This window comes from Neovison vison, chromosome 9, assembly GCF_020171115.1.
Source record: "Neovison vison isolate M4711 chromosome 9, ASM_NN_V1, whole genome shotgun sequence".
NCBI lineage: Eukaryota > Metazoa > Chordata > Mammalia > Carnivora > Mustelidae > Neogale > Neogale vison.
In genome coordinates this window covers 11,759,697-11,784,827 of record NC_058099.1, presented here as the reverse complement: position 1 = coordinate 11,784,827, position 25,131 = coordinate 11,759,697, and the positions used below count along the sequence as shown (strand labels likewise).

Below are 25,131 nucleotides of genomic sequence, written 5' to 3'. Positions count from 1 at the left end.
ATTTAGTTTAAAAAAAAAAAAGGCAAGTTGGTGGAGAGCATTACGTATTAGTTTCCTGCCTTCTGCATAAAAAATATAGACAAATAGGGATGCCTGGGTGGCTCAGTTGGTTGAGCGGCTGCCTTTGGCTCGGGTCATGGTCCCAGCGTCCTGGGATCGAGTCCCATATCAGGCTCCTTGCTCTGCAGGGAGCCTGCTTCTCCCTCTGCCACTTTGTCTGCCTGTGCTCTCTCTCTCTGACAAATAAATAAATAAAATCTTTAAAAAATATATATAGACAAATGATGTTATTTGCTTATATTTGCTCAAAGAAAAACATTAAAGAATATGTAAGAAACAGAATGGTTATCTTCAAGGGGCAGAGGTAAGGACTGGAAGGCAGACTTTTTATATATAACTTTATATGTGTATGTTCTAGAGTTCTAAAGGATAATTTTGGGAGGTGTCTCGGTTGGTTAAGCATCTGACTCTTGATTATGGCTTGGGTTATATCTCAGTGTCCTGGGATCAGCCCCATGTCCCACTCTGCACTAGGCATGGAGCCTGCTTGGAAGTCTCTCTCTTCCTCTCCCTTGGCTCCTCCCTACCCTGCTTGTACTTTCTCTCTCAATCTCTCTCTCTTTCTCAAAAAAATAAAAAAAAATTTGTTTTTCCTTTGGAGTTAATACTACCTGAAATTGTCCCTTCTGGTACAGTTTTTTTTTTTTAAGGTTTATTTATTTATTTGACAGATCACAGGTAGGCAGAGCAGCAGGCAGAGAGAGGGGGAAGCAGGCTCCCTGCAGAGCAGAGAGCCTGATGTGGGGTTCCGTACCAGGACCCTGAGATCATGACCTGAGCTGAAGGCAGAGGCTTAACCCACTGAGCCACCCAGGCCCCCCCCCCTTTCTGGTACAGTTTTAAGGCTGATTTTCATTTATGTCTCTTAATATATGACTGAGGGATGTATCTAGTGGTGTCCTTGTTGGGAATATAGGTTGACATCTGTCAGGAGTATGTCTATGTGAGTTAGTTACCTAGCGATATTCAACTGGACTGCTCAACGTAGCAGAATTTGGGGATGGTTTGGACAATGACATTTCTGTCTAATAGGAATACCATGTGTAATTTATAGTTCTTAAGGTGATTTACTCGTAGTGCTTTTGTTTGTTTATATATTGAAAGTATTTCTGGGGCACCTGAGTGGCTCAGTGGGTTAAGCCTCTGCCTTCAGCTTGGGTCATAATATCGGTGTCCTGGGATCGAGCCCTGCATCCGGCTCTCTGCTTTCCCCATTCTCTCTGCCTGCCTCTCTTCCTACTTGTTATCTCTGTCAAATAAATAAATAAAATCTTTAAAAAAAAAAAAAAGGAAAAGAGAGTATTTCTCAGCGGGAAAACCAAAATCCATAGCTGTTTTGTGACTATTAAAGCATTTGCCGTTTATCAAGGGAAAATCTTGAGCCAACCGAAAAATTTCAAACGGTTATTAAACATATGTGAAGTTTTGAGGTAACTGAATGAAATTCATATAAAGATGCTTAAATGCCTTGAGGCATGATGGGTTTCAGGACTTGCTCTACCCTTAGAATTTTTCTGGATTATGATAATAAGACATAAGATTTGGTCTTCCACTGAGTTTTCCACCAAAATTTTTGTAGATTTAGAACAATTTGTCCCTGTCACTTTTTTTTTTTTTTTAAGATTTATTTACTTTAGAGGGAGTGAGGGAGAGGGAGAAAAAGAGCGCGCAAGAGAGTAAGTGAGGAGTTCGGGAGGGGCAGAGTGAGAGGGCAAGAGAAGCAGAAGCAGCTTCAGTGCTAATGGCAGAATCCAACTGGGGCGGTGGGGGTGGGGGGAGGGTGGGGGCGCGGGGCGGGGGAGGGCTTAATCCCACAACCTTGAGATTAGGACCCTGAGATTAAGACCTAAATGGAAATGCCAACTGAGGTATTGCATTTGTATCTTTTTCTATTTACTTATTTGAGATTGCTAGCACGGTGGGGAGGGGTAGAAGAAGAGGGAAGGGACAAGCTGACTCCCTGGTGAGTGCAGAGAGGCACCCTCCCATCCTCACCGCCCACCCCCGCCCCTCCCCGTACCGCCGTGCCCCCCACCCCCAACCTCGAGGCAGGGCTCCTTCCCAGGACCCTGAGATCAAGACCTAAACCTAAATCAGATGCTTAAACGACTGAGCCACTTAGGAGCCCTGGGATTTTTTCTTATAGAGGTATTAAAGGTCTAGAGATAGTTCTGAGTGACATTAAGCGGCATGAGGACTGTTTGGAATAACCAGTCTTTCTTATTCTTTCCTTTTTTTCTTTTCTCTCTCCACCCCCCCTTTCCTTCCTTCCCTCCTTTTTGGGGGTAGGAGCCAGTTTGTGGCAATTCAGTGTCTTTCTTGTTTAGAAATTAAGCAGCTTTTCTTCTTATATTAATAAATATAAAATCAGGGCGCCTGGGTGGCTAAGTGGGGGAAGCCTCTGCCTTGGCTCAGGTCATGATCTCAGGGTCCTGGGATGGAGTCCTGTATCTGGCTCTCCGTTCAGCAGGGAACCTGCTTCCTTTTCTTGCTCTCTCTCTGCCTACTTGTGATCTCTGTCTCTGTCAAATAAATAAATAATCTTTAAAAAATAAATATAAAATCAATAATACTTCCTTATATAATATTTAGATACATTTTTAAGTTTCAGAAGTGTTATCTATGGGGGTGCCTGGGTGTCTCAGTGGGTTAGGCCGCTGCCTTCCGCTCAGGTCATGATCCCAGGGTCCTGGGATCGAGTCCCGTATTGGGCTCTCTGCTGAGCGGAGAGCCTGCTTTCCTCTCTCTCTCTCTCTCTCTCTGCCTGCCTCTCTGCCTACTTGTGATCTCTGTCTGTCAAATAAATAAATAAAAAATCTTAAAAAAAAAAAAAAGAAGTGTTATCTATGGTGAAGACTTTAATTTTGTTTACTGAAATTTTCTTTAGATGTTGGGTTGTCTTTAAGGAGCAATTAAATTTCTTTTCAGAGTTTTGATTAAGGCATCTGAGAAAAATCAGAAAACCTCTTTGTTTTCATAGCATTAGTAATAGTATTATTTCTTACACATAAGCATAAGGAACAAAATTTCCTCTTTTTTAGAAGTATTTGAGTTTTTTAGATTTCATATATATTTTTAATCTCTATAAGTCATTGGAGTCCCCCTTAATTTTTTTTTTAAGATTTTTATTTATTTATTTGACAGAGAGAAATCACAAGTAGATGGAGACGCAGGCAGAGAGAGAGAGAGAGGGAAGCAGGCTCCCCGCTGAGCAGAGAGCCCGATGCGGGACTCGATCCCAGGACCCCTTAATTTTTGAGACGTTATAGCAGATATAACCTTTATTCTGTTAATAATTCTGTTAATACAGTGGATTACACTGATTGGTTTTCATATGCTAAAGAAACTTTACATTCCTGAGATAAACCCAGTTTGGATATGATGTATTGTACTTTTTATAAGTACATAAAAGTACATAAAACTTGATTGGTCTAGCAATAATTTTCCTGTGGGTTTCTCAACATGAAAACTAGTGCCCTGAAGACCTCCTGCCTACACTGTCACCTGAAGGCTTCCTGTATGCACTGGCGCCAATTACCTGCACAGGTTCCTGTATAGTTCACCTCTGGTCCAGAAACTTGCTTTCTGCTGGCCAGCAACCAGTTCCAGCCTGGGAACACCAGCAAACTTCTCTGCTGTGCTGTGGGCTGAACTTCACCTTCTGCACTGAGGTCTGCACCACAGTCTTGGGAAGGGGGTCTCTTTCCAAGTATGTCCTTCCATAAGGTACCAAATGGAATTCTTCATAGGGCCCCATATGAAATTTCCTTTTATCTTACAGTCATTCATTTATTAAATCTTAATAATTCTTTACATGACATTTCCCCTGTATGGTTTCTGTCTCCTGACTGGAGATAAAGAGGTCACTAGGTTTAGTCCACACTTAGGGGAAAGCATCACACAGAACATGAAACAGGAGCTGGGTGGCTCGGGGAGCTCCATCAGTCCCTGACTGTGGTCTGAGCCAAATGATGCTTCTAAGTACTAATGACAAGAGAGAGGGTCGGCTTCCAAGATCAGGTTACAAAAGATTGTGACTTCTTTAAAGAGCCCCTTTCCCCAGTCTCTCCCCCAGCCGCAGACTCTTCCTGTTTGCTGCTTGGATGAACCAAACCACCATACTGATTGTGAGGGGCTCAAGTGGCAAGGAACTGAGGGCAACCTTCAACGGAAAAACCAAGGCCCTCATTCCAATGGAGAGGAAATGAATCCTGCCAACAATCCAGGGAGTGGGCCTGGCAACAGACACTTCCCCAGGTGAGCGGGGAGATGACTGAGGCCCCAGCCAACACCTGTGCAACCGGAAGCACAGGGCCCACTGAAGTCAGATTCCTGACACACAAAAACTGTGGGATAGTAGATGCTATTGCGTTAAGCCACTAGGTTTGGGGGTAATTTGTTAGGTGACAATAGATAACCATACTAGATAACAGTATAATAGATAATACACTATAGATATAGATAATAGATAATACAAGTTATTCCAATTTTCCTTTTGATTTTATGTTTTGGAAATTGTACTTTGAAGGAATTTGTCCATTTTTAAGTTAAGACGGCCTAAGTCCAATTTATCGATTTCTTTCAGAGGTAGCCCAAGTGTACCAATTTATTTGCTCAAAAAATACGAAACAAAAAACATATGTCCACACAAAAATACGTACACAAATGTTTATAGCAGCTTTATTTGTAAGTCAAAAATTTGAAACAACCCAAATGTTCTTCAATGGGTGAATGTTTAACAAAATGGTACATTTGCTACTCAGCAATAAGAAGGAACAGACTTAATCCATGTGACAATTTGGATGGATCTCAGGGGAATTAGGCTGAGTGAAAAAAGCCAATCTCAAAAGGTTACATCCTGTATAATTTCATTTGTACAACATGCTCAAAACGAAAAATTTATATAGAGAGAGGATAGATCAGGGGTCGCCAGGGATTAGGGATGAATGAGGATAAGGGAAGGAATATGAATGTAAAGGGGTAGCATGAGGGATTGCTGAGCAAAGATCCTTACTTTTTTGTTGTTGTCATTCAGTTCTTTTAACTTGGGAGTAGTGGTGGTTCCACAAATCTGCATGTGCTAAGAGCTAGACACACACACACACACACACACACATGCAAATGAGTGCATGTGAAGCTGATGACATCGGAATAAGGTATGTGGATCTTTACAAATGTCAGTTCCCTGGTTTTGCTATTGTACTATACTTATGAAAGGTGCTATCATTGCGGAAACTTATGTGAAGGGTACATGGGTCCTCTAGTATTTTTGCAACTTCCTGTGAATCTATAACTACTTCAGAATATAGTTTTTAAAAAAAAAGAACATTTGAACTCATTGTCTCTTGGGCTAAAACATCTAGTTTAAATAGGTACCCACGCCCCACCACGGCTCTCCATCCAGTTTCCACAGAGGTTGACTTTTGAGTAAAGACCTTAAGAAAGGGAGTATCTCAGGGCGTCTGGGTGGCTCAGTGGGTTAAGCCTCTGCCTTCAGTGCAGGGCATGATCTCAGGGTCCTGGTATCGAGCCCTGCATTGGGCTCTCTGCTCAGCAGGGAGCCTGCTTCCTCCTCTCTCTGTACCTGCCTCTCTGCCTACTTGTGATCTGTCAATAAATAAAACCTTAAAAAATTAAAAAAAAAGAAAGGGAGTATCTCATCATGAAGATATCCACTGAGGGTGGGGAAGCATTTGTCCTTAGAGAGTGAATCATAAGCAGAAAAGCCCTACGATGGAATCATGCCTGGTGTGGTGAACACCTAAGTGGCCAGTGCAGCTGCAGCATAGTGAGCAAAAAACCAGAGGAGGCCTTGTTTTTCACCCTGATGATGATGCCGCTGAAGGGTTTTGAGCACAAGAGTGAAATGGTCAGACTTCACAGTTTAAAGGGATCACGCTAGCTGCTGAACGGAGGAAACAGCAGAAGCAGAGAGAGCAGGCGGCTCTTCAGGCTAATTCAGGTGACAGATCATTGTGGCTCAGACCTAAGTGGCAAGAAGGGGTCAAATTCGGAATGTATTTTGAAGCTAGAACTGGCAGGATTTGTTGCTGGACTAAGTGAGAGGGACAGTGATCCAGGGGGAAGTAACAGAAATGGTGGGGCTGAGGAGGGTGGGGTGCAGACTGGAGGTTTGGAGACTGTAGGAATCCCAGAAACTCTGTCTTAGTCACGCTGAGTTTGAGAAGTTTATCAGGGATCCAGACAGGGATGTTTGGCAGCCTGCCCTACCTGAAACTGTCTACAGTCCTGAGAATTACCACTCCCACCTTACAAAATCCCATCAGTTAACTGTATTATATTCATTCTGGTTGTATGACTCATGATCTAAATTCACCTTTTATTTGTTTCTTGTCTATGCCTCCATCTATGATGTCAGTTTCATGAAGTTAGAGACTCCTGTATCCTTTAGGCCTGGTGTGTAGTAGATTCTCATTAAGGTATCTGCTGAATGTCTCTAAGAACCATACCAGCCTGAACATTTGACAGTGGATGTTATTTAGGAACTTGGATAAGATAGGTCCCAAATCCATTTTCATCCATTACAGCAGTAGTTCCCAAATTTTTTGCACATTGGAAGCACTTGGGGAGCTTTAAAGGGCAGATGCCTTGGTCCCACCCTGAGAGACGGAGAGATTGTGATTTAGTCTGTCTGTATGTTCTGGGCTTTGGGATTTTTTTCCTAAGAGTTTATTTATTTATTTGAGAAAGAGAGATAGCAAGAGAGGGAACACAAGCAGGGGGAGTGGAAGAGGGAGAAGCAGGCTTCCTGCTGAGCAAGAAGCCTGATCCAGTACTCGATCCCAGGACCCTGGGATCATGACCTGACCCAAAGGCAGACGTTTAATGACTGAGTCACCTAGGCATCCCTGGGCTTTGGGATTTTTAAAAAGATGCCTAGGTGATTGCAATGTGCAAATAAGTTTGGAACCACCGCACTGCGGAATTTTCAATTAAGGTTTTTAACTTCCTCTTTGTTAAAATGAATGCTAATTACTCCAATAGGTACAATAAAGGAAATAAAATCTTCCTGGACTTTCATCTCCTTAAGTTTCCTCTCCTTTGCCTGGATCCACTATCCCTGGTTCTTTCTCCTCTTCCTGATCTAAGTTGTCACTCCCGGGCTTACACAAGATTACACGTCTCACAAATACAGCTCTCTTCTCAGCAATGAGGTCTGGGACTCTCAGCCAAATCTTATCTTCTGTAATGTGTAGATGTCTAATTATCTTTTCTCTACAACAAATCCTGTCAATTGCTCTCTCCTGCTTCTCAGATCCACCTCTCTCACCCTCCACCCTTGGTGGGCCATGCTCTGAACACTTCTTACCAAGACTGCTGACCTGGCTTCCCTGCCGGTCTATCTCTAGCTTCACCTCACTCTACTACTGAAGTGATCTTTTTAAAATCCCAGATTGTTCAGATCATCTAACTTCCAAGACTCCCTGTTTTTATTATGGTATTCAATGTCCTTCATAGAGATTCCTACCTACCTCATCTAGCCATGTGAATTCAGGCAAATTTGCGAAGGTGTCTGCCTTGGTTTTCTCATCTATAAAATGGTGACAGTAATGGTCCTAGATTTTAATGTACCTACAGAACTTAGAACTGTTTGGAACGTGTTAAATGCTCTAAGAGTTAGTTACTCCTTAAACACTCCTTCCACTATAACATGGCTAAAACAGGTTCCAACCCCCACCATCACTACCTTTGGGAAGGTAGAACAGACTTGAGTCCTGAATTCGGACTCCACTACTTTCTAGCTAGGAGGTCTTGGACAAGTTACTTAACATCTCAGATACAAAATTAGGGATCATAAGATCTACAGTGAAGGACTGTTAAGATACAGAGTGGATTCTGTGAAGGTAAAGTAGGTGCTCAGGGTGTTTTCCCTCTCTCTTATTCAGCCTACAAAGTCTAGCCTGGGATCATTTCTCAAAGAATTCTCTCTCCTGGCTCACCCCCACTACCAGCTGCCCCATAGTTTCCCTTCTGAAGTTTCCATACACCCTACCTTAGAACATCGCTCCCTGAGCTGCAGATTCAGATTTGTCTTTCCCATTTTTCACACTATGAGCTTCCAGAGGAAGGCTTCATGTTTTATTGACCTTTAACGACCAGCACAGACTGGGGCTTACAATTATCAGCTGAATGAATGAGTACAACTACTCAAGGCCAGTGAAAATAGTGTTTCGATGCACTCAGGCCATTATCTGTTCATATTCTGAGGTTCCATAGAAGTGTCTTTGTACTTCTATGACATATTAGTTATTTATGAATTTGTCCTAGTTCATTCCTCCTCTAGAGTGTGATCTGCTAGTATTATCTATGTCCTCATCTCCCATATAGAAAGTACTTTACCTGGGGACGTCTGGGTGGCTCAGACGGTTAAGCATTTGCCTTTGGCTCAGGTCATGATCCCAGGGTCCTGAGATTGAGCCTGCCTGGGCTCCCTGCTTGGCGGAGAGTCTTCTTCTCCCTCTCCCTCTGCCACTCCTCCTGCTTGTGCTCCCTCTCTCAAATGAATAAATAAAATGTCTAAAAAAATTTAAACAACAACAACAACAAAAAAAGTAAGTACTTTACCTGTATTTGAATAATTGAATTGACTGACTGCATTGTAAAATACTTCAATCTCCCTAGTCTATTCATTCTTTCAGATCCTTCCCAGGCAATGTATGCATGAGGTAGGTGATTATTTATTTATTTAAAAGATCTTTTTTTAAAAAAGATTTTATTTATTTATTTGACAGAGAGAGAGAGAAAGATCACAAAATCACAATGGCAGGAAGAGAGAGAGAGACGGAAGCAGGTTCCCCACTGAGCAGAGAGCCCAACGTGGGGCTTGATCCCAGGACCCTGAGATCATGACCTAAGATGAAGGCAGAGGCTTGATCCACTGAGCCACCCAGGTGCCCTTATTTTAAAGATTTTTAATTTTAGGGGCGCCTGGGTGGCTTAGTTGGGTAAGTATCCATCTGACTCTTGGTTTCAACTTAGGTCATGATCTCATGGGTTGTGAGATGGGAGCCCTAAATGGGGCTCCACGCCCTGTGGGGAGTCTGCTTGAGATTCTCTCCCCCTGCCCCAACCTCTCAAATAATACATCTCAAAAAGAAAAGAAAAAAAAAAAAACCTTTTAATTTTAAGTACAATCTCCCCCCTCCTGTGGGGGGCTCGAACTCACAACCCCAAGATCAAGAGTCCCATGCTCTATCGACTAAGCAAGCCAGGCACCCCAAGGCAGGTGATTATTTAAATCTCAAGGAGTATCCTGGTAGCTCATTTAAGCCAAACAGTATACCAAGGATATAACTATAACTAAAATGCACCATGAACTTAATATTGACACTAAAACAACTTTTAAGGTGGACAAATAATTTTATTTTGTGCATGCAAATACATGTCAAGTACTGCAAACTTTTTCCATCAATTTTCTCTCAAACACTGAAAATCATGATGCTCTATTCTGTGAACAGCCAAAGCTAATATCTCTTCACTTCAGTGCTACAGCAAAAACACACAGAATTCACTCTTTGCTATTCACTATCATCACAACCCTCATTGTTCCATCTCTGCCCTCCCCCCATATACAGGCCTTATAAATCCTAGCCTTCCCCCATTTAATCCTATTCCTATAGCACAAAGGGAAACATTACAATTTGGAAATTCAAATTGAAATAAGTGGAATAGAATTTATTCCCATATATATTCCCCATTTCATTGTACAGAATTATTTTAAATTATAGTTTTAAATAGAAGCTGAGTATATGCCTTAAAAATGAGCATTAAATCCATCTTAGAGATGGTGCCTGCTTTTTACATGATGGGTGTACACCATCTTTAATTTCATTTACATTTCAATCGAACAATAGATTTGCAAAGAAAATGTCTAATACAGACGTAAAAATATTCACACTAGAGCTTCACAATCGGTTGTACAATTGACAAACAGGCCTCTTTTCCCAAACTTTCCAGCTAAGCAAATTTATAAAATGTAATCAATGCAACAAGAAAAACATTTCTCTTTCACTTCCAGGGAAAAGAATATGCAATAAACAGTATAAATGCAGACAGCAGTTGCTGCAAGCTAACCACGATACTCCCAAGTGGCTGTACAGTGGATATGTGCAGTACAAATAGAAGCCACATGTGTTGTATCACAACTACAGTATAATTGTTTGCCCAGCTAAGAGAATGCATGCACTTCCATGCCTTGGGTTATAAAGTGAGGCCTAATTCTCGACAGATTGATGGAATATATGCAAATGACCTTGGCTTTTGGCAGTACTAAGTGCAGCCAGTGTCTGTGTTCCACTGGTTTGAGGATATTTTTTGAATTTTTATTTAAAAAAAAAAAGAAAAAAGTTGCCAATTTCAGATTGGGGGAAATAACTGCTCTTGGAGTAGAAATAAGACTCCACTCAAATGTGGGGTGTTCTGATCAGTGGCCTTGACTCCTTGTATTCCCTTGCCAGCAAAGGGATACAAAGGAACTGCTAGCTAGTATAAAGGAATAACTAGCAAATGTATCCAATTTATCCAGAAAATGGGATACTCCTTGAGCGAGTTCATTTGTGTTCTGCTTGCAGAAGGGGTTCTTATGAAGGAGTTACAGTAAGTGATCCCATCAACACTCTTCAATCACTAAAACACAAGGAAAGTTCTTCCAGGAAACTAATACATAGTTGCAATGCAACTTTTCCCTTTAACTGCTCAGTCACCAATAACTGGTGACGGTCTGCTCAGAAAACGACACAAAGAAGCTAGGGAAGAAATACTCAGATTCAAAGTTGAAATCACATGCTGAATCTGATCATTACAATTCCATTCCTGTCAACTAGACAACATGGGCTTTAACATCTAAAATGCAAGAGCAAGCTAGATGGTTTTTAAAACAGTGTTTTCAAATGTTTAAATGATCCCATTTTAAATTCCTAGAAATTGCTGTGCATCCTGTAATTTTCTCCAGGCAGTATATAAAATTGGGATGTGCTTTATATACTTAGAATCAACTCAAAATTTGAGTGAAAGTGACTAGATCCATACAAATGGGATATTTCAGTTCTCGTATAGGACGTGAGGTTTCTTTTATCCTCTGTGAGAGTAAGTAACTACTAGGAAAAAATCAGTGCCACTGACCCAGTGAAGTACTACCTTCTCTTGCAGATTGTAACACACAAACTCCATGCATGACACTGGCTTATCAGATGGTACTGAAAGGAAGTCATGGCAGGAAAGGCAAGGGAATCTGCTCTGCTCAGGTGCCAACTAGATGAAATACATACATCACTTTTTCAGGTTTTAGAAAATGAACTGCACGCTACAGAAGATAACTACTGAGGCTACATTCACAGAATCTGAACGAGGCCCACAGCCTCCAGAGTGGGACTTAGAAACGGAAAAACAAAACCACAAAAAGTAAAACAAACACCCCACCACTTTCCCACTTTCCAGACCTCAGACTACTTTTTCCTAATTAGACCACAGGCACCATATTCAGTTTAATTACCAACATCATACTTTTCCTCTCCTATTGCCTTATATACGGATTCCAAATATTTGTACATCACAACATGTTGGTAAAGGGTCAAATGACAGGGAATGCACCCAATTTTAAAAAGTCATATCCTCGGTCTGATTTATAATTTTTTTTCCCCTCCATGACATCAGGGAGTAACTTTTTGAAGGATCAGAAAAATTGCTCTTTCTTCTAAAGGGGCAGAGAACCAATGTCTTTCCTTATGTGAAACCCACCGTGAGAAACAGAAGATGGCCACTACACAGGTAAAGGATGCAATACAGAATAATCCCAACACAGAAACAATTCCTATGTTGTTAGTGAGAACGAGAGTAAGTTTTTAAGAACAGGGAGTTATTGTCTTATGGGATCACCTGCTGCAAGATAAGCATTATTTTAATATAAATGTTCTGAGACATACCAATAAAGTTGGCAGGTATATACATATACTGATGCAAATGTAATTTCACTGGACAAGTAGGCAAACACCTAAGCAGTTTATCCCAAACCCCTCCAGCAGAGCACAACCAAATTTCAAAATTTCAATTTTAAAATTAAAAAGATAAGGTTAAATACACAAGATCAATTTATGTAGAATATATTCACCCTCAGAACGTGCTGAAGATGTTTTGCGTAGTTCTGTTGCACAGAGGGTTCTTTCCCTGAGGGCACATAAGGAGCTCTCAAACTGTTAATAGGTCTCTATTTTGTAACAAAATAGCAATTTTAAAATCTTAAAAAAAAATACATTACCTTCAACATGGAAGATCTCACTATTTAAATATCCATGAAATAGACATACTGGTTTGCATATCCTTTTTGGAAATACAAACAGCAAATAAAGTACATTGGAAGCATTTTAAATGTAATAAGCGCATATTTATAGAAGGGTTCTGATATAAATTATATAACAATCATGTTCTTGTAATATCCTAGGCTAATTTATAATGTCAGAAATAAGTTAATGTAACATGGTTTAAAACTCTTGTTCCTATTCATTTCAGGTTACAGAGCGAAATAAATAAAATGTCTTCGTAGGGATAGGGAGCACTGGCCATGGCAAAAAGGTACAGTACTAACCGAAGGAAACGAAGTCAAGGCTACTGTGCTGTTATGCTACAAACAAACATCTTCATACATCTGAATATTAAATAAATGTGTAAGATCTTCCATACTGACACCAGAATATCAAAACTACCCCTTTGTTTCTCAGGTATATTTACAACTTATCAGTCACCTTATGAGCATGTTCGTTAAGACAGGTTATCAAACACCAGTATTTACTCATTCTGATCAAGAAATTTCAGGGAAATGTCAACCCTCCCGCCCCTGGAAATGTGCACAAAACTTTTTATCAAAATCTTATCTGATACAATGCTGTGGTTTTGTAAAACAACTAAATAGCTCAGACGACCAATAACATGATCCTGTTTAAGCATCTTGCTAGCAGGAAAAGCCCTTACATACAGTACACCTGGTGAAAGATCAGCTTGGCTTAAAATATTCCAGTACAATTTTCAGAGTAAACAACTTCACAGAAGTTAATTAAAAAAATAATAAAAGTCAAACTAATCTCAAAGAAACTGAGGGGGGGGGGAACAAAGAGACAAACTATAGGAAAGATCACCAGTAAGGAATGCCCGGCTTTTGTTTCCAAATGTTGACTGAAATTTAGGTTTTAGTAATATACCTCCCAAAAATCTGGGGCATGGCTGGTTGAACATACTGCATACTTCCAGATGCCAGGTCCAAACACTTTTCAGTCACATTTAGCAGGGCAGAAATTATTTGTGTTTTTAAGTATGAATAAAGGTTAGCCAATGTTCTATTATTACATGGTTCAAAGTCTTATTAACCTAACAGTCAGAAAATAAGGAAAATTAAACCCCAACGTGAAGTAACAATAAACAATATTTAACTAAGATATTGCAATGAACATCCAAATTAATTAGTTTAAATAAAAAAAAAACAGTAATACCATCTTGTTAGTCAGTGCAAACGCTACATACAGGGTTTTCTCAAGAAAGCTGAAAGCACCTGATTCTTTTGCCAAGTCATCAGATTCAATAATGTACAGGCTTAAATCTGCATTTTAAAAAACTGCCGTTACATTAGTGCATAATTTATCAAAATTGTAAAAACGATTCTGCATAACTTAGGAGAATTTAATATCTAGTACATCAGCTGAAAGACTTAGGCACTTGGTTATATATTTAATTACTTACTTCAACAAGTAGCCTGTGTATAAATATTAACAAAGCAGAAACTATTCTTGAAAAATGGAAAATTAAAAAAAATTTCAATGCTACAGATAAAAGCACTGCACCACACTCCTACATATAATGCAGTAAAGAAAGCTAGTATATAACCCTGTAAAATTCTATGGTAAGAACGTCTAACTCCACTCTTCAAAGTAAAAAAAAAGAAAGAAAGAAAAGAAAGGAAGGAAAGAAGAAGAAAGAAAGAGAGAGAGAGAAAAAGAAAAATCCATGCAAAGTCCCATGAAAAAGATAAAGCAGCTGGAATGAGATGGAAATTTCTCTCAGCAAAACATAAAATAGAAATAAATAAGTTAATTAAGTCTACTTTCACTAGATGTATCATTGTAGGATCCTGCTAGTTTAATAACTGAGTTGTTAATTTTCTATAGAAGCCATTTAAAATAGGAAATGGCTCAGTTACTGCACCGGATTGCTACAAACTCATAAAAAGCTGCTTGAAGCTTAAGTTAAATGTCCAAATTCCAATCACTTCTGGAAAGTGAACGTGTTACCCTAGTAAAGTAAATTTTCTTTTTTTTTCATAATGCTAATGCAAGAGGGCTTGAAGTATCAAAGAGTCCACAGGAAATGGATGCCCCCAGTAATATCTTTTTTTAAAAAAAATATACATTATATAATATATATTATATATATAAAAAGCTAGTGTAAATGCTTCCATGGTATGGTCACAAATTTGAAAGATGAACCTCCTTTCAGCTGTTAACCATCTTCCCATTTGCAACAGGTTTTAAAAAGTCGTTTTTATCTTCAGACATAACATGAGTTTTCAGAATGAGGTTGCCAACACTGACAGACGTGGTGATGGGGAGGCAACTTGCATTGCTAATGGGCACTGGGAGTGGCTGGCTAAAGCAAGAAGTTACCGGCAGAATTGTTTTTTGCTCCTCCCTGGGAGAAAATAAATGACATTGACAACAAATTAGCTTTAAGTGAAAACTTGAAGAATAACCATACATGCTTAATACTTCATCACTAAAAAGGATCAGCGCTCACTAAAAAAAGTCCCATTTTCCAAAAATCGTATTGAAGAAATTAAAATACTGGTTAATTTAAGGCCAACACACTATTAAGTTCAAGACTAACCCATATTTCTTGGCAGTAATTATATAAAATGGCAATATTAAACCCAAGAATATCTTAACATGATTTTTAAAAAGGGAAATCCTACATCTAGGTTTTAATTCTCCATTTTGCCATCTGGAAGGCTGCATACCAGACTGAGAAAGTAAGGCCTGATGTTGGAGCACAGGGACAAACTTTTAACCGAACAAAAATCAAGTTTCAGGCGACTTAAATGGGCTACTTTGTTAATTCAAATTTACCTCTTCTCTCCTAAAAATCCAGACTGACCCAGTCATTGTCCTATTACATAGGATAAAGCCAAAAGTGCATTTAATACTGTATCTGTTTTTCTTTCAATATTCACAGCCTATGTCCATTGGTGAGGAATTATCTGTCTAACACTCACAGAATCACATGGTCTTCACCTAAACTCTGTCTCTTCTGCTCCAGCGGCTCCTTTTGGTGCTGCTGGACTGGATGCCCATTTTCCACTGGTGTTCCATTCAGCAACTGATCATTTTGAGAACTGATACCAAGCTGTATGTCCAGGATCTCCTAAGGAAATAAAACATTAATCCTTCACTATGAAGGCACTTTGTACTTTCATTTCCAATGGAATAAAGCCTCCTCAATATATAAATTGTGGTACTTACTTCAATCTGTTCAGCCTGTCCATCAGGTTCATCAGTATCAAGTGCCGAAAGCTCTAACTCAATATCCCTATCAGGCTTAGTATCGCTTGTATCTTCTGTATAATCACTCTGTAATTAAGAAAAATGATGACTTTATACCTATGGAAGCTGAGGGTTCCCTTTTAGATTAAAACAGGAATCCCGGGGCGCCTTTTTTTTTTTTAAAGATTTTATTTATTTATTTGACAGAGAGAGATCACAAGTAGGCAGAGAGGCAGGCAGAGAGAGAGGAGGAAGCAGGCTCCCTGCTGAGCAGAGAGCCCGATGCGGGCCTCGATCCCAGGACCCTGAGATCATGACCTGAGACGAAGGCAGCGGCTCAACCCACTGAGCCACCCAGGTGCCCCAAATAGATAAAATCTTAAAAAAAACAAAACAAAACAAAACAAAAAAAAACCAAACCAGGAATCCCAAAGATTGAAATAATTGATTGAATAATAAAATAATCTGGTACTACAATTTTATTTCTATTCTGAGTTTTCAAAGCAATCATCCACCAGAAAAAGGCACACTAACATGCACTAAGTAATGGCAGAAACCAACACAACAGCAAAAAGCCAATATATTAAGTATGAAGGTGGGAGGTTCGGTTTCTTTACCTCTCCATTTCTCAGTTCAATTTCCTTGCTTAGAAGATTTAAGCTAAGGTGACGGCCTTCATCCAGGGAATTCCACTTCTGTTGCATGGCCAGAGCATTGGCCTCCCTCTGAAGAAGCAGTGAGTTACTCTTGGCCTACAGTAAAGAAAAAAGAAGTAAAATCAGCTTCCAACCACCATTTTATTTTTTAAAAACTCAAAGCTGAACAACACAGAGCCTACCTGCTGAAGTTCAATGCTCAAAAGGTCTCCAGTACTGGAATGCTTTCGATGACCAGATAAATCAGTAACAATGAATCTGTCCCTTTAAAGGAAACACGTTTACAGTTATAAAAAAGAAACTGATGAAGCAACTAAAGCCATATGGCCATATGCCATGCATGTTTTCAGTAATAGATCAACCCTGAGAGTTTCAGTTGTCATTCCAAATGTAAATTATTTTTTTCAGAAATTTGTTATATAGCTAAAATCATCAGAGCATACTTCATGAATATTTGGGGAGGTAGGAACTATACTCTGAGGAGAACATACAGTCTGAGAAGAGAATCCAGGAGAATTAAGAGTAACTAATTACCGTTCAATATAGTGTGCTGATGATGTGGCCTCATTACCATATGAACTCCACCTTGAATCAACAGCATTGACATAAGGAACATAATCTACAGAAATGCAGAAAAAAATAATGATCACAAAAGTGAAAAATTAGTATATAAATATGAACATATATTTTTAAGAAAAGATCCCTATTTTAGGGGCACCTGGGTGGCTCAGTTGTTAAGCATCTGCCTTTGGCTCAGGTTATGATCCTAGGGTCCTAGGATGGAGCCCCACATCGGGCTCTTTGCCTGGCAAGAAGCCTGCTTCTCCCTCTCCCTGCTCATGTTCCTGCTCTCACTCTTTCTCTCTCTGTCAAATAAATAAAATCTTAAAAAAAAAAAAAAATCCCTATTTTATCCAACCAGCCATGTTCTCCAGGCTAAATGCTTTAAATCTGAGCTTCCTGTGATTATTAATGGAGGGAAATGTTCTGTACCTCACAAAATGAGGTTTAAAAAGCACAGTGTTAGAACGTATCAGTATTAGTAAGGGGGATTACCTGATACACTGATAGGCTTAGTGGCACTTCCTTGGGAAGCAGTGGCCTGGACAGGATCTGTGGTATGGTAACCTGTTCGTGAAGATCTGGAAATTGCACCCCATTTTGAGATGATAGGTCCATCACTAAATGGAATTATTGGGTCTTCTTCTTTTGTTCTTCTCTGGGTTTCAAATAAATGCACTCTTCTCTTAACATCTCCACTGTCCAGGTCCTAAATAAACCAAAGAAAATCAATAAAGGGACTGCTAGCAATTATTTCAGTTAGTAACATAGATATAGGCTTTCAAAAGACATGTAATTAAGTTTTCTGGTAAATTTAACACTAGCTATAGATGTCAGTGGTAGTCCAACATCTATTTTAAACAACTGAACTATGCTCAAATAATTTAAACATCAAATGCAATTTATCTCAGACTTACCTAAATGTAACTCTGCTACTTAGGAGTTATATAGCAACAATATGAAGAAGAAAGCACTCAATCACTCTAAAACTTGAGTCAACATGCATGATATCCTCCTGCCCCCCCAAATCATACCATTAATACAGCATTTGAATTAGCAATTACATCTCTGGGCTCTGAATCGATGGCATTTATACAGGAGCCTATGGTGCCACAAGACCAAGGAGAATAGTGAGAAAGATGATCTTCTTCAAATTTTGTACCACTCACACTCTCAGAGAACTGATTAAAAAAAAAAAAAAAAAAGGCACAGTTAATTAGTATAAATCTTAAACTTACAAACATGTAACTCATACAAAGTAACAATTATAGAATAGTACAGGACTTCACAGTGAACAATTAAACCTTCAATAATTAATATAAAAAACTGTCATAAGTAACAAGTAGTATCTATACTCTTTGTGTTTACATTATTCATTAGAAGAAAAGAGAATGAATTCTCTTTTTACTGTGTCCTTTCAGTACTCATAAGAAACCCCTGACTGCTACTGTCAAAACCAATCAACAAAAAATTACAGCATGACTCAAACATAGACCAGGTACTCCAAAAACTGAAAAAAGCAAAAAACACATACACAAACCACAGCCTGTAGTACCAGTTTATCATTCTCCTGAGAAGAGACCAACATTAAAAATATGGAAATATAACTGATGAACCATGCAGGATTAAATTTAAAAAAACAAAAAACCTCAAAGGCAGCTCTTTGGAATTAGAAGAAAAAGTGGGCAAATTTTAAAGGGACTGTCAGAATTATTATAGGATCAAAATTTTAAAGTTGTAATAATTACTAAATCTAGTTTACTGATTGTACAGATACAGAAAGTCAAGGCCAAAAAAGGTTAAATTACTTATCTGAAGTCATACTGCTGGGAAACAGCAAAGCTGAGTGTCAAAAAGATACTTTTTTTTTTTTTTTTTTTTTTTTTAAGTAATCTCTACCCCCAATATGGGGCTTGAACTCACGACCCCAAGATCAAGAGTCATAGGCTCTACAGCCAGGCTCCTCAGGGAAATACTTATTTCTTAAAGCATAATATAAAAAAGTGTAAATATATTTTTGTATGAAGCAAGTGGCAACTTGCTCACTGCTGTCAAGATGTTCAGCTGCTTTGAAGAAGTCTAAGTTTTTTTCAAAGATTTTTTTAAAAAATTTATTTACTGGAGAGAAAGAACAGTGGGGGGGAAGGACAGACGGAGAAACAGACTTCCCACTGAGCAGAGAGCCCAATAAGGGGCTCGCCCCCAGAACCTTGAGATCATGACCTGAGCTGAAGGTAGATGCTTAACCAACCGAGCCACCCAGGCACCCTAAAAAAGTCTAACTTTGATGAGAAATTTGGATCTAGTTTAAAAATTCAATGTTTTATTGAAATATTTATGGACAAGAAAATATGATGTCTAGGATTACTTCAAAATAATCCAGAGGGAAGAAGGGATACAAATGAAACAAGACTGGCTGAGTATATAATTGGCACTGATGGGTACATGGGGTTTATTATCTACTATCCTCTCTACTTTTTACGCATTTGAAATTTTTCACAGTAAAATTTTAATGAGTTTTTTATATGAGAGCCTATAGAAATGCGAAATAAACCCAACTAGAGAAATTTCAAAAAGTAATGGTTTGTTCTACATATAGAAGTACTGAAAAACCACAGGGCACACCGAATTGATCCTAGTACAAAAACTTGTTTTGTGAGAAGAACAACAGTTAACAGTGATGTAAAACTGTACAAATAAAATAGTAGGCATTTCTGCACCTTTTGTAAAGTAGGGAAGAAATGCTTCTGCTAGACTAGGACTTAAATCCCAGCTACTTACAGGATGAATTTACTACCTGGACAAATCAATTTCTCTGAATAAGATTCCTTAAAAAAATACAGATTTAATACCTGCCCCCTAAGATTTTTGTGAGAATTAAATAAACATTATGTAAATGCTTAGTACAGTGCCTGGCACAAGTAGGTGCTCAATAAATGGCAGATATAAATCTTACTAATTAAAACCAGAAAAACAGTAAGAACTGCACTGCTGGGAAGACTTTCAGTTCTTGGTGGGAAGAGGACTGTGACTTCACGGTCTCCGGAGTCTGCCAATGCCTAACTGCAGGGCTCACTACGTACTCAGTGTTCACAGAACTAAGCAGACTCAACTGTACACCAAACCACTACAAAATGGCCACCACAGCTAAGGCTGGTTTGAAGGAGTGCTCTGAGGTCAGGTGTCTGATCTGTCCTTGCAACGTCAAGTGATTAAGACCTTTCTTACATCAGTGCGAAAGTCTACACTGAATAGAGGAGAAGGTGGTGTTGGTGACTGTGTTGCCACAGGAAGAGTTGGAGAGACAAGAGCTGCTTTCTGAGTGTGGTACTGTGCCCACTGCTCTGGCTTTCTTCTTATCTGCTCCTCGCAACTGGTCTTCAAATGACCACAAGGTTCCTAAGGGGGGATAAAAGAAACAATCTTAATCATCTAGGGAGCAGTAAATAAATGTAACTATGCTCTGTGGAAATAATGTTAACAGTTTATTATATCATTGGGACCAAAAAAAAAAAAAAAATACCATAAGGAAGTCACCTTAGTCTGTTCACACATTTAAAGGAAGGGTTAATACTGAGTCCAGTGATGTTAAAAGTAGTATCCGAGCACTCAGTTTTTCTGGTTTAGGAAGTCATTTCTAACTGCATGGGATACTGAAAATAGGCCCTGCCCTTCTATTCTGGAGAGTTCTTTTTACTTTCCCATCATAGGATAGTTTCCTATCCAAGCATAACATTTATTGAGCATTAATATGTATCAGGTCCAGTTCTAAGGGCTTTGTTTTTCTGATTTAATCCTCACAACAGCCTTATGAGGTAGGTACTACTATCTATGCTACCAAACGTGAGAAACCTGACGCAGAGAAGTCAAGCAACTTCTGTAAGTCACACAGTTCCTAAGTGGAGGAGCCAGAAACCTATACCTGGGTGGTATGACACCAAGCGTGACAGCAGGCTCTTACCCACTACACTACAGTAGCACTCTCCTATTTCCATCATCACTTACCCTTGGTAAAGGCACATTTGTCCTTGGCTCACTTGGTGGCTGACAAGCCACGGAATAATACCCATCTAATGAGTTATATCTTTCTCGCAAAGACGTCTGATAAACAGACGAGTGCATCACATCCATTGGAGGTAAAGAATTGCTTCTAATAATGTCATCTCGTTGGTACATAGGTGGGCGCCAGATGCGCCTGCTGTCGTACACAGGAGCATACATTCCAGAAGGTACTGGGGGAACTGGTCCATATGGCTGCGGAGGAGGCGGCTGGTAAGGAGAAGAACTCATTCGATCTCGAGGGGAAAATGTACTGTAATGATCGGCATATGGCATAGAAGCAGGTGGGAGGGAGGACTCTGGAACATTACTGGACCTCACAAAGCGAGGAACACAGGGAGCCACACCAGCTGGTACCGTTGGAGGTGGTGGGTAGTACCCTTGAAAATCAGAAAAGAGGAATATTTAATGTAATCTTAGTAAAATCCAACATTTTACAAAGGTTTAAGTCTAAAGCAGCTTTGTGGGAAAAGAAAGTAAGTTCTGAATCTTACTTAATTACCCCTGCTTTAGAAAGAAATCAAGACACTACTACATAAAAATTCACTGAAGTTCACTATTTTGTTAAATAAACTGCTCCTCAAAAACCCAAGACAAAGCTATTAATAGAAGGCTGGTAAGTTTCCTCCTAGGGCATCTATTGCCGCAGGTTTTGGATTAAGTAGTTAGTTACATTATTGACTCATTACTTTAGGGGAGCAGAGATTAAAGACCTTTCAAAATCTGCGTAAGTTGTGCACTGTCTTTCCAAAATTATACCTAAGTATATATAAACCAAACATTCTGCAAACTATTTCAAAGGATTCACAAAACTCCCTGAAGTCCATTCATGGACCTTAAATCTGATGCATGGGAAGGATAATCTTAAAACTTTTGGCATGTAGAATCATCGATTCTTAGGGCAGAAAGAAAACTTAGTCCAAAGGATTCTTTTCTTTTCTTTCTTTCTTTTTTTTTTTTTTTTAGTAGGCTCCATACCTAGCATGGAGCCCAACACAGGGCTTGAACTCATGACCCTGAGATCAAGACCTGAGCTGAGATCAAAAGCCAGATGTTTAGCCAACTGAGCCACCCAAGCACCCCAATTAATTTCTTAATGTACATATTCTAGGTAAGTGATTCACTTGCTTATCTAAGGACAACACATGTTATACTATAGTTTCTTTTTTTTCTTAAAACTATCTAAAGTTACTTACCTGTCTGTGGGTACTGTGGGACTTCAAAGGGTATTTGAGTCCTTGGATCTTGAAAATACTGAATGTTTTCAGAATGCTGAGGATATACTGGTACTCTAGTTATAAATGGGCTGGATTTTGGAGGCACAGAATTCAGCTCTGTTCCAACATTAGAAGGCCCAGCTGAGGTAGCCGCTACATTACTTACAGGAGTCTTGGGTGGAGAGCCAATTTTACTGGAGAGATAATTTATCAAGAAAAAAGAATAAATCACTGTCTGTAACTACTGTCTTCCTCAGTAGGAATTTTTCATAAAATTATATAATGAAACCAATAATAGGATATTTCCATAGTGAAGAATTAGGCAATGAATTTCATTGCCACCTTCCACTGCTCATTCATAGAATCATAGTAACAGATCTCATATTCTGAGAAAGGCAAAAAGAAATGCAAACAAATCTCAGGCACTAAAGTGACCCATCAATCCCTTTTTACTCATTCTTAAACAATGGATTTTTTCCTAGAGGAAATTTAAAAAAAAAAATTACTGTTCAAGAAGTTCTCAACAGGAATGATACAGTTAACCCTTGAACAACACAGGTTTGAAATGCACAGATCCATTTACATACAGATCTTTTTCAATTAATGCAGTCCTGTAAATGTACTTTCTTTATGTTCTCTCTTTTTTTTTTACTATTTTTTTTAAGTAAACTCCACCCTCAATGTGAAGTTTGAATTCTTTTTTTTTTTTTAAAGATTTTATTTATTTATTTGACAGAGAGAGATCACAAGCAGGCAGACAGGCAGGCAGAGAGAGGGAGAGGAGGAAGCAGGCTCCCTGCAGAGCAGAGAGCCAGATGCGGGACTCAATCTCAGGACCCTGAGATCATGACCTGAGCCGAAGGCAGCGGATTAACCCACTGAGCCACCCAGGCGCCCTGAAGTTTGAATTCTTGACCCCAGATCAAGAGGTGCAGCTTTTACTGACTGAGCCAGCCAGCCAGGCAGCTCTCCCTATGTTTTTCCTTTTTTTCCTTCCTTCTTCTTTTCTTTTTTTTTTTTTTTTAAGATTTTTTTATTTATTTGACAGAAAGAGACTGACCAACCATGAGCTCAAGCTGGGGGAACTGCAGGCAGAGGGAGAAGCAGGCTCCTTGATGAGCAGGGAGCCCAATGCAGGGCTCAATCCCAGGACCCCAAGATCATGACCTGAGCTGAAGGCAGATGCTTAACTGAGTGAGCCACCAAGGGATCCCTCCTTATGTTTTCTGAATGACATTCCCTTTTCTCTGGCTAACTTTAGAGAAAGAATACAGTATATAGTACCTATAACCTACTAAATCTATGTTGATTGATTATATGTCATCAATAAGGCCATTAGCTAAGAGTAGGCTATTAATATAGTTACATTTTTGGTAAATCAAAACTTGTACTCAGGGCGCCTGGGTGGCTCAGTTGGTTGGACGACTGCTTTCGGCTCAGGTCATGATCCTGGAGTCCCGGGATCGAGTCCCACATCGGACTCCCAGCTCCATGGGGAGTCTGCTTCTCCCTCTGACCTTCTCCTTGCTCATGCTCTCTCTCACTGTCTCTCTCTCAAATAAATAAATAAAATCTTTAAAAAAAAAAAAAAAAAAAAACCTTGTACTCAGAGTTTGGACTACACAGGGGTTGACACCCCCAACCCCTATGTTGTTCAAGGGCCCCACTGTAGTCCACCAGAATTCTCTGGGACAAAGAAGACAGACATATGAAACAAAGATTGTTCTATTAAGAGCTAGGTAGACATTTTAAAATGTAAACTCCCCAAGAAGAGGCCATTTTTTCCTTTGGCAGGGAGGGGCAGAGAGAGAGAATCTCAAGCAGGCTCCAAACCCAGCATGGAGCCTGACATGGGGCTCAATCTCACAATCCTGAGCTTGAGACCTGAGTCAAAATCAAAAGTTGGATGCCTAACCAACTAAGCCACCCAGAGGCCCCATTTTTGTCCATTTTGTTAACTGTTATCTCTCCAGAGTTTTGTTAACTGTTATATTTAGAAGAATTCCTGGCACCCAGTAGTTACTCAGTAATATCTCTTAAACAAATGAAATAGTTCCTGCCACATAGTAGGTAGTCAGTAAGTAACTAGTGGGTGATCAAATTCCAATATATGGTTACCCATAAACTGAATAAATAAGATTATTATTATTTTTTTAACAAAGGATTTTCTTTGTTGAGTCACCAAGCAATCAGCCCCAGCGGATCTCATCATGGCTTTCTTAGGTCCTATTAAGAAGTCCAACTTTAGGGCACCTGGATGGGTCAGTCGTTAAGCATTTGCCTTCAAGCTCAGGTCATGATCCCAGAGTCCTGGGATCGATCAAAGTCTGCACTGGGCTCCCTGCTCAGTGGGAAGTCTGCTTTTACCCTCTCCCTCTGCCCCTTCCCCTGCTTGTGTGCTCTCTCTCTCAAATAAATAATAATCTTTAAAAGAAGAAAAAAAAGTCCAACTTTAGCAGAGGTTAGATATGTGGTGGCTCCAGAAAATTTACTTGTTAATGATGTAGGAATTCAGTATGCTGTATCCCAAGGAGATTAGAGGGTTTTTCTCAAACTAGAGAAACCCTTTTAAAGCTAGAATATAAACAAGGAGTATGGGCTGCCTTTTAGTCTAACACAGCAGATTAGTCTAGCAGATGTTTACTTCTATGTGTAAAATGAAGATAACTACAGAACTGTTGGGGAATAATAGTAGATACAAATTTACTGACTTACAGTTTAAAGATATTTTAGGGCTATGTTTATTCTTTGCAGTTAAATAAAGGCAACAAGGAAAATGATTAGGATTTCCTTATAGCAGTAATACACTAACTCCTATTGAGCAATTACTGAGCGCATTCCAGGCACTATGCAATGAGCTTAACACAGGGTATCTGGTCCTTCCATATCAAAATGTTATACGCGGGACGCCTGGGTGGTTCAGTTGGTTAAGCCTCTGTTTTCAGCTCGGGTCATGGTCCCAGGGTCCTGGGATCGAGTCCCACATCGGGCTCCTTGCTCAGCGGGGAGACTGCCTCCCACTCTGCCTGCTTGTGCTTT

General features: G+C 39.5%; 1 protein-coding gene across 4 annotated transcripts in view; it reads right to left on the bottom strand.

The window, feature by feature from the left end:
- Nucleotides 1-9,421: 9,421 nt before the first annotated feature.
- The window catches only part of RC3H2 (ring finger and CCCH-type domains 2), a 51,542-nt gene continuing 35,832 nt past the window's right edge, over nt 9,422-25,131 (bottom strand). For 2 of the 4 annotated variants that reach the window (XM_044264961.1, XM_044264964.1), the window contains 11 exons: nt 22,072-22,286; nt 20,822-21,255; nt 20,045-20,215; nt 17,851-17,997; nt 17,312-17,525; nt 16,790-16,874; nt 16,438-16,519; nt 16,217-16,351; nt 15,579-15,686; nt 15,332-15,480; nt 9,422-14,751 (listed from right to left, as the gene is read on the bottom strand). In XM_044264961.1, the coding sequence (XP_044120896.1) occupies nt 14,556-14,751; nt 15,332-15,480; nt 15,579-15,686; nt 16,217-16,351; nt 16,438-16,519; nt 16,790-16,874; nt 17,312-17,525; nt 17,851-17,997; nt 20,045-20,215; nt 20,822-21,255; nt 22,072-22,286 (1,936 nt within the window). In that variant the 3' untranslated portion in view covers nt 9,422-14,555. The remainder of the gene's footprint in view (nt 14,752-15,331; nt 15,481-15,578; nt 15,687-16,216; nt 16,352-16,437; nt 16,520-16,789; nt 16,875-17,311; nt 17,526-17,850; nt 17,998-20,044; nt 20,216-20,821; nt 21,256-22,071; nt 22,287-25,131) is intronic. The other 2 variants (XM_044264963.1, XM_044264962.1) reach the window with 2 other exon arrangements.